The sequence below is a fragment of the Cyclopterus lumpus genome, chromosome 14, assembly GCF_009769545.1.
Source record: "Cyclopterus lumpus isolate fCycLum1 chromosome 14, fCycLum1.pri, whole genome shotgun sequence".
NCBI lineage: Eukaryota > Metazoa > Chordata > Actinopteri > Perciformes > Cyclopteridae > Cyclopterus > Cyclopterus lumpus.
Genome location: NC_046979.1, coordinates 3,418,027 through 3,432,365, shown reverse-complemented (window position 1 = coordinate 3,432,365; position 14,339 = coordinate 3,418,027). Strand labels below are relative to the sequence as shown.

Sequence of the window (14,339 nt, the reverse complement as noted above, 5' to 3'; positions counted from 1 at the left end):
TTTAAATGTCACCACAGCATGACTTATCTGCCCTCTAGCAAAAAATAGATGAATAAAGAAATATAAAACTGGGATGTGTGGTTAAGACCTGACATTTGCCAAAGCCAACAACTAAAAGTGATATGTGTGGAGGTGAGAAATCCAGAGATTGTAAATAAGCATGCAGTGTCTTGGAGCTCGGTGGGCTTTATTTCTTTTATTCCCCCCCCCCCCCCCCCCCCCCCCCCCCCCCCCCCCCCCCCCCCCCCCCCCCCCCCCCCCGCACACACACACACACACACACACACACACACACAACAAATGATTTATCTCTCCCCTCGCCTCATGGAGTCATTTAATACCAAGTATTTGCAGAAGATGAGAGATTTACAACAAGATTTGTTTTTTTTAATCTTGTGTTTGTGGCTGAGCATTTGGATAAACGGTTATGGTTGCTGGCAGATATTTCCCAAAACCATGCACCAACCTCTCAGTGGTATGAAATCTGGCTCCGCTCTGCAGACATATAACGTATGTATATATCTCCTGTGCTGCCTCAAATAAAAATAAAAAGAATACAGAAGTGACAGTGTAAAAAGAGTGTGAAATAAAACACCACCAATCCTTTTCCGACACTGTTAATATTTAATGACTTCATTTCCAAAACCATTGCAGCAATAACCACAAGGGTACGAAACCCTTTCCAGGCGAAAAAGGTTGCGTACAATATCCAACGGAGAAATCTTTTTTAGATTTTTTTGTTTTTATCTGAGCTGACCAGCACCTGTCCTACATGTTTAGCACTAAGAGACACAAAAATACTCACCTCTGTCGTGTCTCTTGTGCAGCAACAGCAAACTACAAAAAACAGGATTTCCTAGTTATGGATAAAAAAAAAAAACAATATGTGGAAGACTTTCTTTGTAAATTATATCCAGACGTGGAGGGATAAAGTCAACATTTTATATACCTAAAGTAATCCGGGTACATTTATACACGGCATCAAATATGTACGCTTTGTTGCACCACTAATTAATACCAGTGTTTGAACTGATATGAAGCTTATGGTAAATAAAAGATGGCGGCTAAACACTGATAAGAGGTGTGACGGTACAAGGTTGCATTTGAGAACACAAAAAATATGTAATTCACTATAATCGTTCTATAAACATAGAATACCAGAACTCAGAGCTGGCAGGAAGTCATTTAAAAGGTGCAGCGTGTACGATTGTGGCGCCACCTGTTGGCGAGGGTAACCGACTGAAACTTCTGCCCAAACCCCTGTATTAATATATATAATCAGCTTTTTCTAAAATGTACTGAAAACACAATGATTCTCATCTCCCGGTGGTTGTACGCTAAAGAAAACACACACTTTTTGATAATACGTTTCTACCGATGTATATTACGCTCTGCACCTTTAAGAAAAGTTTGGCCCGAGTCGTGTTGTGGCACAGAAATAATTGGAGAAACAAAGTTCAAGTCAACAGTTTAACCACCGCTTTTAATTTGGGTCCCGTGATAGTTCAGCCTATATTAGACCTGAGGTAACCATAGCAACAGCGCCGACGCTTAACTGTATGTCATAATTAAGTGAACCAAGGTGTAAAGCAATTATTCTACCGAGCTGAAAAGAAAACTAGATAAGATTCTTTCCTGTAATGTTTGTCTCATATCAGCGATAATGCACTAAATGGGTGCCCGAGGAAATAAAACTCGGGTTTGCTTCTCCGTCTTTTTGCGTATTTTCTTGAGACTGGGTGTGTTAGAAAATGTTGATACAACTAAAAGTGACACTTATGTAAACGCAAAAAAGATCTTGTTGCATGCTACTGTATTGATTCTTAAAAAAAAACACTGATAGTTTACAGCTCTAGTTTAGGTGCATACGGTGGCTCAGATTGCACAAAAAAATATTGCTATGATGTCGGATGTTACAGGGACTCTTAATACAATTATTTGTTTATGCATGTGTTGTGTTATTTATGCCACTTGAGTTTTTCTAAAATGTGTCATATCATAATATATTGAATCATAACCCATGTATTAGTATCGCATCGCCAGACCTCTCGCTAATCAAGACGCTATGTTGTGTTTATTTGCTAACTTAAAAAGGTCCAGTGTGTAGGATTTGGTGCCATCTAGTGGTGAGGTTTCAGATGGCAACCAACTGAAACTTCTCTTCTTCGTGTCATCATGAGCCAACGATTCATATTTTCAGGCGATTGAACATTAAAGAAAAAATAAAGATGTTCCCTTTCTGCCAATGGATCACTCTAAATGTGACACATTGAACCTTTTAAAAAAAAAAAAAAATCTTGAACGATTTCTCAGGGAGTAAAAAACACATTTTCAGATTCCCCACCATTGGAATCCATTATTGCACAAATTAATTCAACCTGATGAAAGCTTCTTTTTTTCCTCATTTTTCTTTTTACAGATACTTTGCAAGGCTTCTGTGTGTGTGTTTTATGATCAAAAGACAGATTGTATTAGTCAGAATCACTTTAAAGGGCCTTTTTAATACTTCCATTAACCCACAATTACTCATCATATTGTACACGAAAGCAGGAGCGTGAACAGACCAATTTTCTCTCATCAGGTATGAAGTAAAGTGACAAACGGGTCAAACTCTCTTAAAAATAATAGTTGAAGTTTTCCTTGAAGAGTCGCTCTGAGTATCACTGGCCAAGAGGATTTCTAACAAAGCTGAGGAGCAAATTAAAAGTAATAAATAAAACAAAACAAAGCGACTGAGACCCAGTTTCTTCAGTTCTTCACGTCGCTGTCCATCAGCCGTTTCTTTTCCGATTCAAAATTAAGAATTGTCACAGAGATCCCGGCAACTTGCGGATTGAAATTTGAAAACTACGGCAAAGCATCAAAAGTCTCAGGAGTTGTACCCATAATATCTCTTCATGTCCGTGTCCCATTTCCTGTGTTATATTTTATAGTACTTTAAGAGGCCTTCGTGATTGGCTAATAGGTGCTTTCTGCGACGACACATAAATTCACTCGAGATAAAGAGATTCGTTGTTTTGGTATTAAACTGCAAACTGAAATCTTCCTCAGGCGTCCCGTTGCAGGATCAGGAGAAAGCGTCGGGCGAGCTTTTCTTTAGGACGGACCTCCGCGTGTCCCGGTTCAGTCTCAATCTCTTCTGCTCATATCAGTGTTGTTCCTAAGAAAAGCCCCCAAAAAAAACAAAATGTCTCAGCACTGAACAATATCACCACGTCCATAATGATTATACAAATAAAGACAGAATACCAACATCTCGAGCACTGCCCGACTCCTGATGATGAATCCCGTTGGCTGAATTTGCACCATGAATCTGAAAAAACACAGTCACGGATCATCAGCGTATTGTTTGACTGTGTGGGAAGTGAAATTTGAAAAAGGACTATTTTTAAGTAAAGTTTTACGGGCTTTTATCTGGATGCCCTGCGCATGGCCTGGACCAGCTGGTCCACCTGCTGGTTGTGCTCCATGGCGTTCCTCAGGGCGTCCTCCGTGCTGAGCAGGCGCTGGCGGAGGCGACTCACCTCCGAGTCCAGGACGGAGGGATCCAGCATGGAGTACCGCCGGTGGTCAGGTGAAGAGCGCTCCCGACCCTAAAACGCAAACGGCAGGAAGATATCAGCCAACGCCTGCTGGTTACACCACCAAGCTACAGTATGTGTATGTGAAATATGGAAATTATTATTATACACTTTTCATATCATAAAAAGATGACATTTCCCTATTTAAACATACTAAATGTCCTCTTTAGAATCATCTACAGTTAATATTAATATACATTTATATATATTATTATACATTTCTTTCCACTATGGTTGCGACCAATCACCCAGCAACAGTTGTCTTATCCAAGGAAGAGCTTTCTCAATTTCAGAAAATCGACCCGATGATGTCATCAGTTTCAAAATGTTTAAAATTACAGGTGTGAAGTTTTTATAGACCAGGAAGGGTAGGTTTTTTTTAAAAAAACAAAAAAAAAGATGCAAGATCGAGTTGCATTATGGGAAATGTAGGCGATGGCTTTTCTTTAATAGAGCTTGACCCATACGCAAATTACTTTTAGTGCATGTTAAATTACACTTTCAGGGGAATAAGCAACAACAACAACAACAACATTTCTAGAATTGGGAAACAAACAATTGGGTAGATTCTCCCCAGAAGCAGCGAGCACCACTAAGCGGTTCCTCCTCACCAGTAGGAGCAGTTTTTCTCGCAGGGTCTTGATGTCGTCCTGAAGCTTCTGCTCCTTCACCTTCCACTCGGCCTTGTGCACTTCCCGGTTCAGGTCTTTCTCCATATCCCGGGAATAGCGATGTGACTCCAGGAGTAACACCCTCAGTTCATTCAGACTCCTGGAAGGACAACACATCATGGAATAACTCGACAAACCATTGCGTTTGTTATTACTCAGAAAAATTGAATACTTTTTTTTGTGTTTGCCGTGAACTTGACCACTCCGGTGGGGCAATAAGGATCAATAGGCAGTGCAATTTGGATTATTCGGGTCGTGGATCTGCTCAGACCTTGCAGAAAGGTTGTTATCATTTAACACCCATGGTGTGAATAATATATATTAGCCAGTCTGGCCAGCGGGGATTGTGGAGGCGGCCTCATCTCTGTACGTGTCAAGACCGGCTGGTGGATGGATGCACCTTATTCTCATCGACACTGTTCACCTTTGGCTGTTTGCCCACATGCTAATATCAGAGAACCACATTGCTGTGATCAGGGCGCCGTGTTACCCAAAGGGGTTGGCTGCTTTGACATTTGTGCACCTCAACAAGTTTGAGCATCAAGAATTTCCCCCCCGGCCAGATTTCTTCCTCTGTGTGCTGAAATTGTTACATTTTCAAGCTGTGATGTTACTAGTGAAAGGTTATTTGAATGCAGACCCTATTGCTTGGCAATTGGTATCGCTGCTTACTGCGTTGTCAAGGGGGGTGGCTTAGTTGCACTTGGCTTCGGAGCGGGGCCGATTGCTGCAGGGTGAAGTGAATAAGATTTTGGGTCGTGACATCAGCATTTCCAGCAGCCAAAGTGAACTGCAGCCAACGGACCGCGGCCTGTTAAACATGTGACAAGTCGAGCAGAGCCCTGAAGCTCCGCCCCCCCTAACCCCAACCCCTGCACAGAGCGCTGGCCGCAAATGTATTACAAATCAATTAATATCGAATGAGCTGTGCATCCAAACTGCGCCAAATTCGACACGGCACTCCACGGAGTCGCCAGCCAAACACCCATGAAGTGTGAAGTAGATCGGATGAACGGCTCTTGAGATACGCGAAGAACACGCAGACAGAGCTCCTTAGCGCTATAGTTACGCATAATGGGTTCTTCCTCTTCTCTCGCCATTTCCTCCATCACCTCAGGCACTCTGACCATCACCAAACCTTCGTCACATCACCTAATATTGATTTTTTTTCTTTTGTGTGTATATTGGACCGTATTATTGTTTGCTTCTAAAAAAAAAGAAATCACGTCTTCTACCACATGAGCGTTTGCTAGTAATTGGCTTCCGTGAATTGGCTTCCAAAGATAGAAATGTGTTCAAAGTGGACTGTCCTGAGGCGATGTACTGATTTGTTTTCCCCTCAAAGGATGTCACAGCCTGAAATAGCAGCCGCGGCGCTAATAACACCGCCATCCACTATCGCTAGCGCTAACTCAAAGGGGCACGCACTGAATCTTTCAAGCGATGCTATATCATTTTTATCGCGTACGACATAATTGCTGCAGCGGTGATGCACAAAGAAAAATATTCTGCTGTAGCCAGGAGCACTTATTTTTTTTAACATAACCATCAATAATGTAAGCAGTGCATCATGTAAGAGGGCCAGTAATAATGTGTGTGGACTTGTTTAATAAAAGCTTCCGCACGTCTGCAATGATGTTGTGAAAATACAAGTGAAAATACCAGGATGTTCTTTTACTGCATCACATTCTGCAGGGAGAAGCCAGCACTTTTGCTTTTTCTGGCAGTTCTGACCCACAATGCTTTGGGGTGCGATTTGGAACTATAAGCAACATATCTTATGGATATTATTTCATATTATATGCAATGCATAACAACAGTGCATAAGAAGTCAGTGGCTTTGCAAAATAGTGAACACTGTTTGTGTAAAATGTCCCTATTGAGGAGTTTTCCTGATATTTTTAGGCTCTTTAAATGCAATTCTCTGTCTGTATTCTGTTAGTTTTTAAACAATTTTTATAATCATTTATACCAAGTGTCTTTTTTTGACAGATTCTAGCTCTTTGGTTGTTTTGAATGCGTACTTTTTAAATGCAGGACGATTTTAGAAGGAGAACGACGCTTTTGTTCAGATTTATTTCTTACATAATATTCTTTAAAAAAACAACATCAATTCTGGATTTAGTACAGAGGGCTGCTAGTTTCTGCTGTGTGCTTATAAAAGAGCCTTGTGGCAAATTATGGATAATGAAAGCAAATTGTGGAAACGATTTTATAACGAGTGATTTTATTTAAAAGGTTATATCAATGTAAAACAAGCAAAGACATTATTTCATGCCAAACTCGCACAAATAAACACAAAGTTTTTAGTATTTCTCAATTCTCAAGTGACTTCAAGAATAAAAAGTTCAAGTTACACAAATATAATGTACTTTTTTAACATGGACACAATATATGTTTTATATCCATATTTATAATTCTCAGTTATCAGAATTGTAATATCTTGATATATATTTTTTAATTGATCAGATCGTTAAGACTTCCATGACACACCACAGAGTATTGAAGAAGTGTTTCCTCAGTACTTATATTAGTATAACACCAAAGGGCTGTTGATGTCTGCTAAACCCCTGCAGGTGACATTAATAAGTCATCACACACAAGTGTAAGCAGAATATTCATAACGAGGTTCTGGCTGTTAAGCGACCGAGCTCATCTGAATACGTTTATAGAGTTAATAACTTTGTATTTCTCTTCAATAATTTATTATATGTTTCTTTTTTACCCTGTGATAGCCTGTGTACGAAAAACCGTCTTACGTTTCACCCCAATAACATATGAATAATTTCATTTAATTTTGTTGTTATATTTAATTCAAAGGTTTTTAAAGAGGGAACTATAGATATCTCTTTTATCACTCCATAAGTCAACATCCGCACAATTAAAAATAATGTTTTAAATAATATTTGTTTATTATAAATCAGGCTATGAATTATATACAAACAAACCCCTGTATATATATATATATATATATATCTATATATGAGATCAAATTCATCTATTAATTTTTCCCAGTGAGTGCAGAAACACAGATTGTGAAATCAATAAAGCCTCCATACCTCTCTTTCTTCAGCAGCTCCTGGCTGATGTTGACCAGCTGCCCAGAGGCATCATGGGACTTCTTGGTCATGGACTCTAGCTCCGCCTCCAAGCGTATCTTCTCCCCGGCCAGCGCGTCGGCTTTCTTTTCCCCCGAGCGAACTTTGGCCTCCAGAGCTGGCGAAAGAGGAATAAGAAATATTTACTATGATAATCGACTCGTAACTTCTCGATGACACGTAATAATGTAGGACGCTGATTTATGTACTTGTTAAGCATTGTATGTCTGTAAAACAACTGTAACTCCTCTCATGAAGCATTAATAACTTGTATATAAACGGCTGATGGATCATATAAAACAGTTGGCATCGTATCTGAAATATTAAGTATTTATAATATATGCTTATTATAATATTTATTCATGAAGTATTGATTTGTTCATAATAAAAACTGAGCAAACTTAACAACCCTCCATTAGTTTTGAACACATTTGACATCTTTAACCCACCTGTGTATGATTTGTACATGTACACACACACACATATATATATATATATATATATACACACACACACACACGTATATATACATACACACATATATGTACATATATATACATACACACACACACACACGTATATATACATACACACATATATATACATATATATACATACACACATATATATACATATATATACATACACACATATATATACATATATATACATACACACATATATATACATATATATATATATATATACATATATATATATACATATACATATACATATACACATATACATATATATATATATATATATATATATATATATGGTATATAACAGCTGATGGATCATATAAAACAGTTCATCGTATATGAAATATTAAGGATTTTATTATAATATTTATTCATGAAGTATTGATTAACAACCCTCCATTAGTTTTGAAAACAATTTAAATCTTTCACCCATGTATATATAAATATATATATAAATAAATATATATATATATAAATATATATATATATAAATACCAATATATATAATATTTATATATATATATATATATATAAAAATATGATTGATATATAAAAAATATATATATATAAAAATATATATATATAATAAAGGATATGTTACCAATAACTGTTAATGCACCAGTTGGAATACATAAATAGATTAAATCCCCGTATGTTGCAGAGTTTTCACATTCATCTGCTGAAGGTTTCTCTGTGCACACTCAAAATAGTGGAAGACATCCATCGAAGTAAGGAGGTTATGTTGATATGCAAGTCAACGTTTGGGTTAAAGTAACTAAAGAAGTGCCGTTACTTAACTACGGAAGTCACGTGACCAATAAGTCAACGTTGACGTCGGAGGTGAAGGCCGGTCTCCTGGGTGAAAGTCCCGTGTTTCTGGACCCACTTCATTGCTATTTAAACCACAATTAAACTATTCTTCCCTTTGTGTCTTTCTTCCTCCTCATTGAATTATTCACTGTCTTGTTTCTCGTACTCGTGTCAATCTGATTATCTGCCTGCATCGAGTGTGTTTCGGGCTCCTTTTGATGCGACGGAGCTCGAGGTTTTTTTTTTTCTTCTTTTTGTTCTCAGCGATGATCAAAGAACGCGGCGGCGGAGACGAACTCAGACGTGAGGGCCTGCAGTCACCGAGGAAGGCTAATTATGCAAATGTCACGCAGATAACGAGTTGATTTATTGAGGAAATGTGTCAGATCTTTTTTCCCACAAAAAAAACCCCACAAAAAACTCTAAATTGGCAAAGCGCCCCGAAAGCGATCAAAACACAAACAAGCGCAGAAGGAGGCCGTCGCTGCGTCAAAATGTCTTGTTGTTGCATGTTCGGTGGCCTGAATCAGAGAGGATCCGGTTTTCAGAGCAACAGGTGTTACAGTTTATCAGGCGGCCGTGTCAACTGGTGACTTCCTGCTGCCGAATGCGTCCGTGGGTAATAAAGTCTGCATTTATAACCGATTGAAGGCTTCTTTTTTTTTTACGCGGGCGCTGGGAGTCACCAGATGACACGGCCGCGAGTTAAACCGAAACACCGGCGGCGCATGTCAAGAGTCAAACGACGTTTTTACCTCCCGTCTGGCTCTTGAGGGCTTCGACCTGGGAAGTGAGAGCGGAGACCTCTTTCTCCCTTTTCAGCAACTTCTCCATCGTTTCTGGAGAGAGAAAAAAAGACTCAACTCGTAAAGACTCAACGACGCCACAATAAATCGGTTAAAGCATTAACAATATGTTTGAATTATTCATTTCTTGATACCTTCCATGTTCTGTTTCAGCTTCATCTTCTCCCCTGAAATGTCATTATCCTCTATCACCTGAAAAGGGACAACAGCGTTTTTTTTTTTTAGAGAGTTCAAATCAAAGCAGCGTGACCATATTTGGATCTTTGCTCCTTCGGCTCAGCAAACGCACATTTGCATCATGGGATGTGTAGCGGTCCGCCTGGATGGCCTGGAGCTGGTTCGCCGTCACCCTCAGCTTCTCCTCCAGTCTCTGGATCCCCTCCTGGCTCTCCGCCTGGGCCTTCTGCAGAGCCTGATAGTCCGCCGTCTTCTCCTCCGCCAGCTCCAGCCGCTCCCTCAGCCGCTCCGTGCTTTTGTCCTGCTCCGCCCGAAGCTCCTCCATCTCCGCCAGCCTCTGCTCCGCCTTCTGCAGCTTCTCCGCCGCCTCCAGGGACCGCTCGCCGCCGCTGTCGACCAGCGCCTCGACCCCCCGCGCCCGCTTGACCTCGGCCAGCTGCTCTTTGGCCTCCTGCAGGCGAGTGCAGAAGTCCTCCCGTTCCTTGGTCAGAATGGCGGCTTCGATCTTGTGCTTGGCCTTGAGGTTCTCCACCCCCAGCAGGTGCTCCGTCTTCAGGCTCTCCAGCGCGGCTCTCAGCTCCTGGGCGTCCTGCTCCGAGCCCGCCGGGGCGGGGCGATCGCCGCTCAACGAGGCCTTCAGATCCCCCAAGGAGCGCTGGTGGTCCACCGTTAGAGAGTCGAATTTAACCTGCGGACGGAAGCGAGAAGAAGTCACGTGAGTTATTTAAGAGGGATTCATATCTCACGTCGGTTACATTGGACGAGAGCGTGTTCAAAAACGGATTCGTCAGGATACCTTCCAGGTGTCCATCATCTCCACGTTTTCCCGGGTGGCCTGCTGGACCTTCTGCTTCATCTCGCCGACCTCGTGGCTCCTCCTCTCCAGCTCCGCCTTCAGCGACTCGATCTCCTGCCGGCTGGCCGCCAGCGCCGCCTCGTGCTTCTCCTTGAGCTCGCTGCTCTCCTTGAGGCGCTCGCGGCCCGCCGACAGCAGCTGCGCGCGCAGGACCAGGGTCTCCGGCTGGGCGTCGGACCCCGGAGCGCCGTCGCCGTCGTCGTCGCCGTCGTCGTCGCCGTCGTCGCCGCCCCCCCCGCGAGCTCGTGTCGGACCCCCTGAGTTTGGCCTGCAGGTTCTCCATCTCGGCTCTCCTGAGGCTGAGCTCCTCCTCCAGCTGCATGATGTGACTCTGCTCCTCGACTGTGGTTTGCTGGCGGGGGATAAAAAAGGAAAACGCGTGTCAGACATTTTTTCTTTTCTTTTCTTTAAAGAATGACATTAGTAACGCAACAGGAGGGAGAACCTGCAGCTCAACTACGTCATTCCAGAGGGGAAAAAAAGCTAAAACTGAGTTCGAAGAGCAGACATCGGGAACTCCGAGGGAAACCCTTGAAGAGACGGCCAAGTGAATGTGTGCACGGTAGAGAGACATGAAGCACGTGGACAGTGACACACGGCACCATTGGGGCTCCCCGCTGCACCCCAAGGATGCAAAATGACACAAAGACTGAGGAACAGACATTTTATTTCCTAGTGGTCGGTATTTATGCAGATTTTCTTCCACAACTCGTCTTCTTTCAGACATTTGCGTCCAATTCACCAAATGTTTCCATTAAGACAACGGCTCATTTGCATATTTAAACATGTCATTTTTGGAAAACTGGTATTGTTCTTAACGTAAGTCATCATCTGGGGGAAGTTACATGATATCTATTTGTCTATTTACATCTGTGGACACTTTTTTATCCATTTGTTTACATCTGATTTTCAATGTTTTTAGTACAATATCTGTCGTTTTGTCTTTGGCTGTAAAGAACTGTGTGATGTCTGCTCTTGAAAAGGTAAATACACCTATTCATAATTATAATAAATCCTCTGAATTAGTCATTTCCTATCTTGCTGTATCTCTTTATTTCTCACAGGTCAAAACTGTAGTTGCTCAGATGTCAAAACAATTATTATCCTCATTTCTATGCTGCTGCTGCTGTCCTCGTATTTAAAGCTCGTCGTATCATTTTCATGCAGAGACACATTAACAAGGGGGGGGGGGGGGGGGTATCAACGTGTCACTGCCCACATATTCGTGCGGCTCGCTGTCTGTGCAAAGAAGTGGAAGATGAGAGGAGAGCGCAGCCATTCTCTGATCATCTACAAGCAGCCAAGCAGACAGACAGCAAAAAGACCTCCAGACTGTGACTCTGCAGACACACACACACACACACGCACACATCTCACACACACACATCACACTTCAGGTGAAGGCTGCAGGAGGAGGACCTGCTGCACAGCTGCACAGATGTTGTCTGGACCTCAAAGAAGGCGCCGGAGCGGCATTCAGATCGAGACACACAGGAGGGTCGAAAGAGTCGATGCAAGATGGCGACGTCCTCGACGACGTTGTGGTTGAAGAAATTGAGATTGAAGCCCAAAAACAAAAAGAAACAAGATGAAATCTGTCGGTTTTCTCTTCACCTTGGTTCTCTTACCCAACCTCGAGGCCGCTGCGCCGCGAGAGCACCCTCCCTGTTGGCAGAAGCAGACCTCACTGCATCAGAAGTAATTGGAACCATAAAAAGTGTTTTTTTTCGCCGTCTTTTTTTTGGTGGAAAATCGGGGCGAAACTCGTACGGTTTGAATCCGTGGGCGCCGTCCTCCGTTCACGGTGAAAGTCAAAAGTCTCCAGAACGTTCATCTGAGAACCAAGAGACGGATCCCACTAACGTGGTACCGTGAGCGGAGAGCTCGGGGAGCGGGGAGCTGATCCAAAAGGCCAAACTTTAAATTTAAAAAGAAGATATATCACAATTTAAAAGAAGATTAGCGGTGAAGCAGCTGACGGATGTACGGAGAGGAGGGGGGGGGGGGGGTGAAGGTATGCATGGCGAAGCCGGTCTGCATATTTGTTCTTTGCACAATATTCCCTTTTTTCCCCCAAGGCCGGCCGGCCCCCGACGACCTCCGCCAAGGTCACGTTGTCGTTTGTTTCGTCGTCTGTATTCCGGTTCAAACTACCGGCCCGATTCTCATGAAACTCGGTGGGAGAGTCAAACACACGACACTCTGGAGTGGATCCCAATCTCTACCTTTTACTAACGGAAACGGCCTTGGCGGAGGTCCTAGTTTCCGTATTCTTTTTTTTTAAAGTAAAACACCCAAAACACTTGACACACCGACACATTTTGCGACATGTATTTCAAAAAGATAAGGCATTGGTTTTTTTTGTTCTTATTATTTAAACAAATCCCAAGAATTGAAAAAGAAAAAGGCAATGAATTGACCCAAAGCCTTGGATTAAGAATAACTGAGGTGCTCTTTTTTTTTAAACTGAGATTACAGGGGCCGTGATATGTGTATTGATCTTTAATGATCGCTCACATATCTGGCGTTTGATTTGAAATATATGTGCACACTTCACGTCACGTAGAAGCAAACAGGTGCGACAGGTGAGCGTTACCCTCCTCTTCTCTAAGTCTCTCTGGAGCGCCTCTGCTCTCGACTTTTCGAGGAGCAGGTTCTGCTCGAGCTGACGAATGTGGGCGCGCTCCGACTTCCTCTGAGTCTACAGAGAGAGACACAGAGAAAGACAGGAAGGAGGAGGAGGAGGAGGAGGAGGAGGAGGAGGAGGAGGAGGAGGAAACAAGAAAAAGAGAAAGAGAGCCGTACAGATCCGAAGGGGGAATGATGGAGATCAGAGTTGATCACGTGACCCGGAGAGATTTACGCTCTGGGGTGAAGTTTATTTTTATTTTTATTGAATTTTTTTTTATTTTTTGAGAACTCTGCACCAACAAAATACATATTCAAGGTATTATGGTTAAAAAAAAAAAAAAAAAACTGGTTTAATGATGTGCTGAATATTTATATTGTTTACTTTTCATTAAAACGACTGAAGGATAATAAGTAAAGTTGGTGATTTTCTTTTTGTTGTTATTCTCATTAAATCCCATTAAAAAGACAAACAACTATAAATACCTCCGACTAACACGTCCGGTGTACGTCTCCTCTTCCTTCTGTGCAATAGAGCTCCATTAAAAATGTAATTCAGCTGAAAAATGCTTATTACGTCATTATTAAGAACTTTTTTTTTTTACCTTCTCATGTGACTAATAAATGGGGTCACCAGCCTTATCCATTAACTGTGTTTGATGCACTTAAAAGTTTTTTTAGCGCGTTATACTCCATTACTTTAGCCTTTTTGTCTAAAAACACATAGATATTCTGTCATAAATGGGTTTCTTGTGTATATATGTATATATATATATATATATTCTTCTTCTATATGTCAGGCGGCCGAATGCAGAGAGAGACAACAAGAGAACAAATTGAATTTAGCTCCCACTCGGATTTCACACTTAAACTCTAAATGGCTTAAAAAAAACGAGGTGTAAGTCTTCATTGAAGTCAGCCTGGCTTTTAAAATCCTCGCATGACCTTTGCCCCTAAATTACGCCGCAGCTGAAGCTGTCAATCAAATGTTGAGAGGGGTGTAAAGCTATTTTAAATGTCTGCATGTCGCGTACAGACAACGTTGAAGGTTTCGAAGGTTACAGTCTTCTCAGCACATCTCAGGGTCCACGATGTTCATGGATACACTGGATTTTTACCACATTTATTCTAATATTACAGTTTATAGGTGTTAATTATGTGGATAAATACCTCCAGGTCTCCTTTGGTGATGCACTCCTCCTCGACTCTGAACTGGAGGTCCTCCAC

The 14,339-nt window shown here is 41.8% G+C and overlaps 1 protein-coding gene across 1 annotated transcript in view; it reads right to left on the bottom strand.

The window, feature by feature from the left end:
• Positions 1-2,482: 2,482 nt before the first annotated feature.
• Positions 2,483-14,339, bottom strand: part of clip2 (CAP-GLY domain containing linker protein 2) — a 39,456-nt gene continuing 27,599 nt past the window's right edge. Inside the window, 12 exon segments of the mRNA XM_034551100.1 lie at positions 2,483-3,160; positions 3,254-3,314; positions 3,405-3,593; positions 4,193-4,352; positions 7,312-7,468; positions 9,401-9,484; positions 9,586-9,643; positions 9,741-10,316; positions 10,425-10,712; positions 10,714-10,836; positions 12,099-12,149; positions 14,283-14,339. The exon segment at positions 14,283-14,339 is cut by the window's right edge and continues 4 nt beyond it. Of these exon segments, the coding sequence (XP_034406991.1) occupies positions 3,411-3,593; positions 4,193-4,352; positions 7,312-7,468; positions 9,401-9,484; positions 9,586-9,643; positions 9,741-10,316; positions 10,425-10,712; positions 10,714-10,836; positions 12,099-12,149; positions 14,283-14,339 (1,737 nt within the window). The 3' untranslated portion in view covers positions 2,483-3,160; positions 3,254-3,314; positions 3,405-3,410.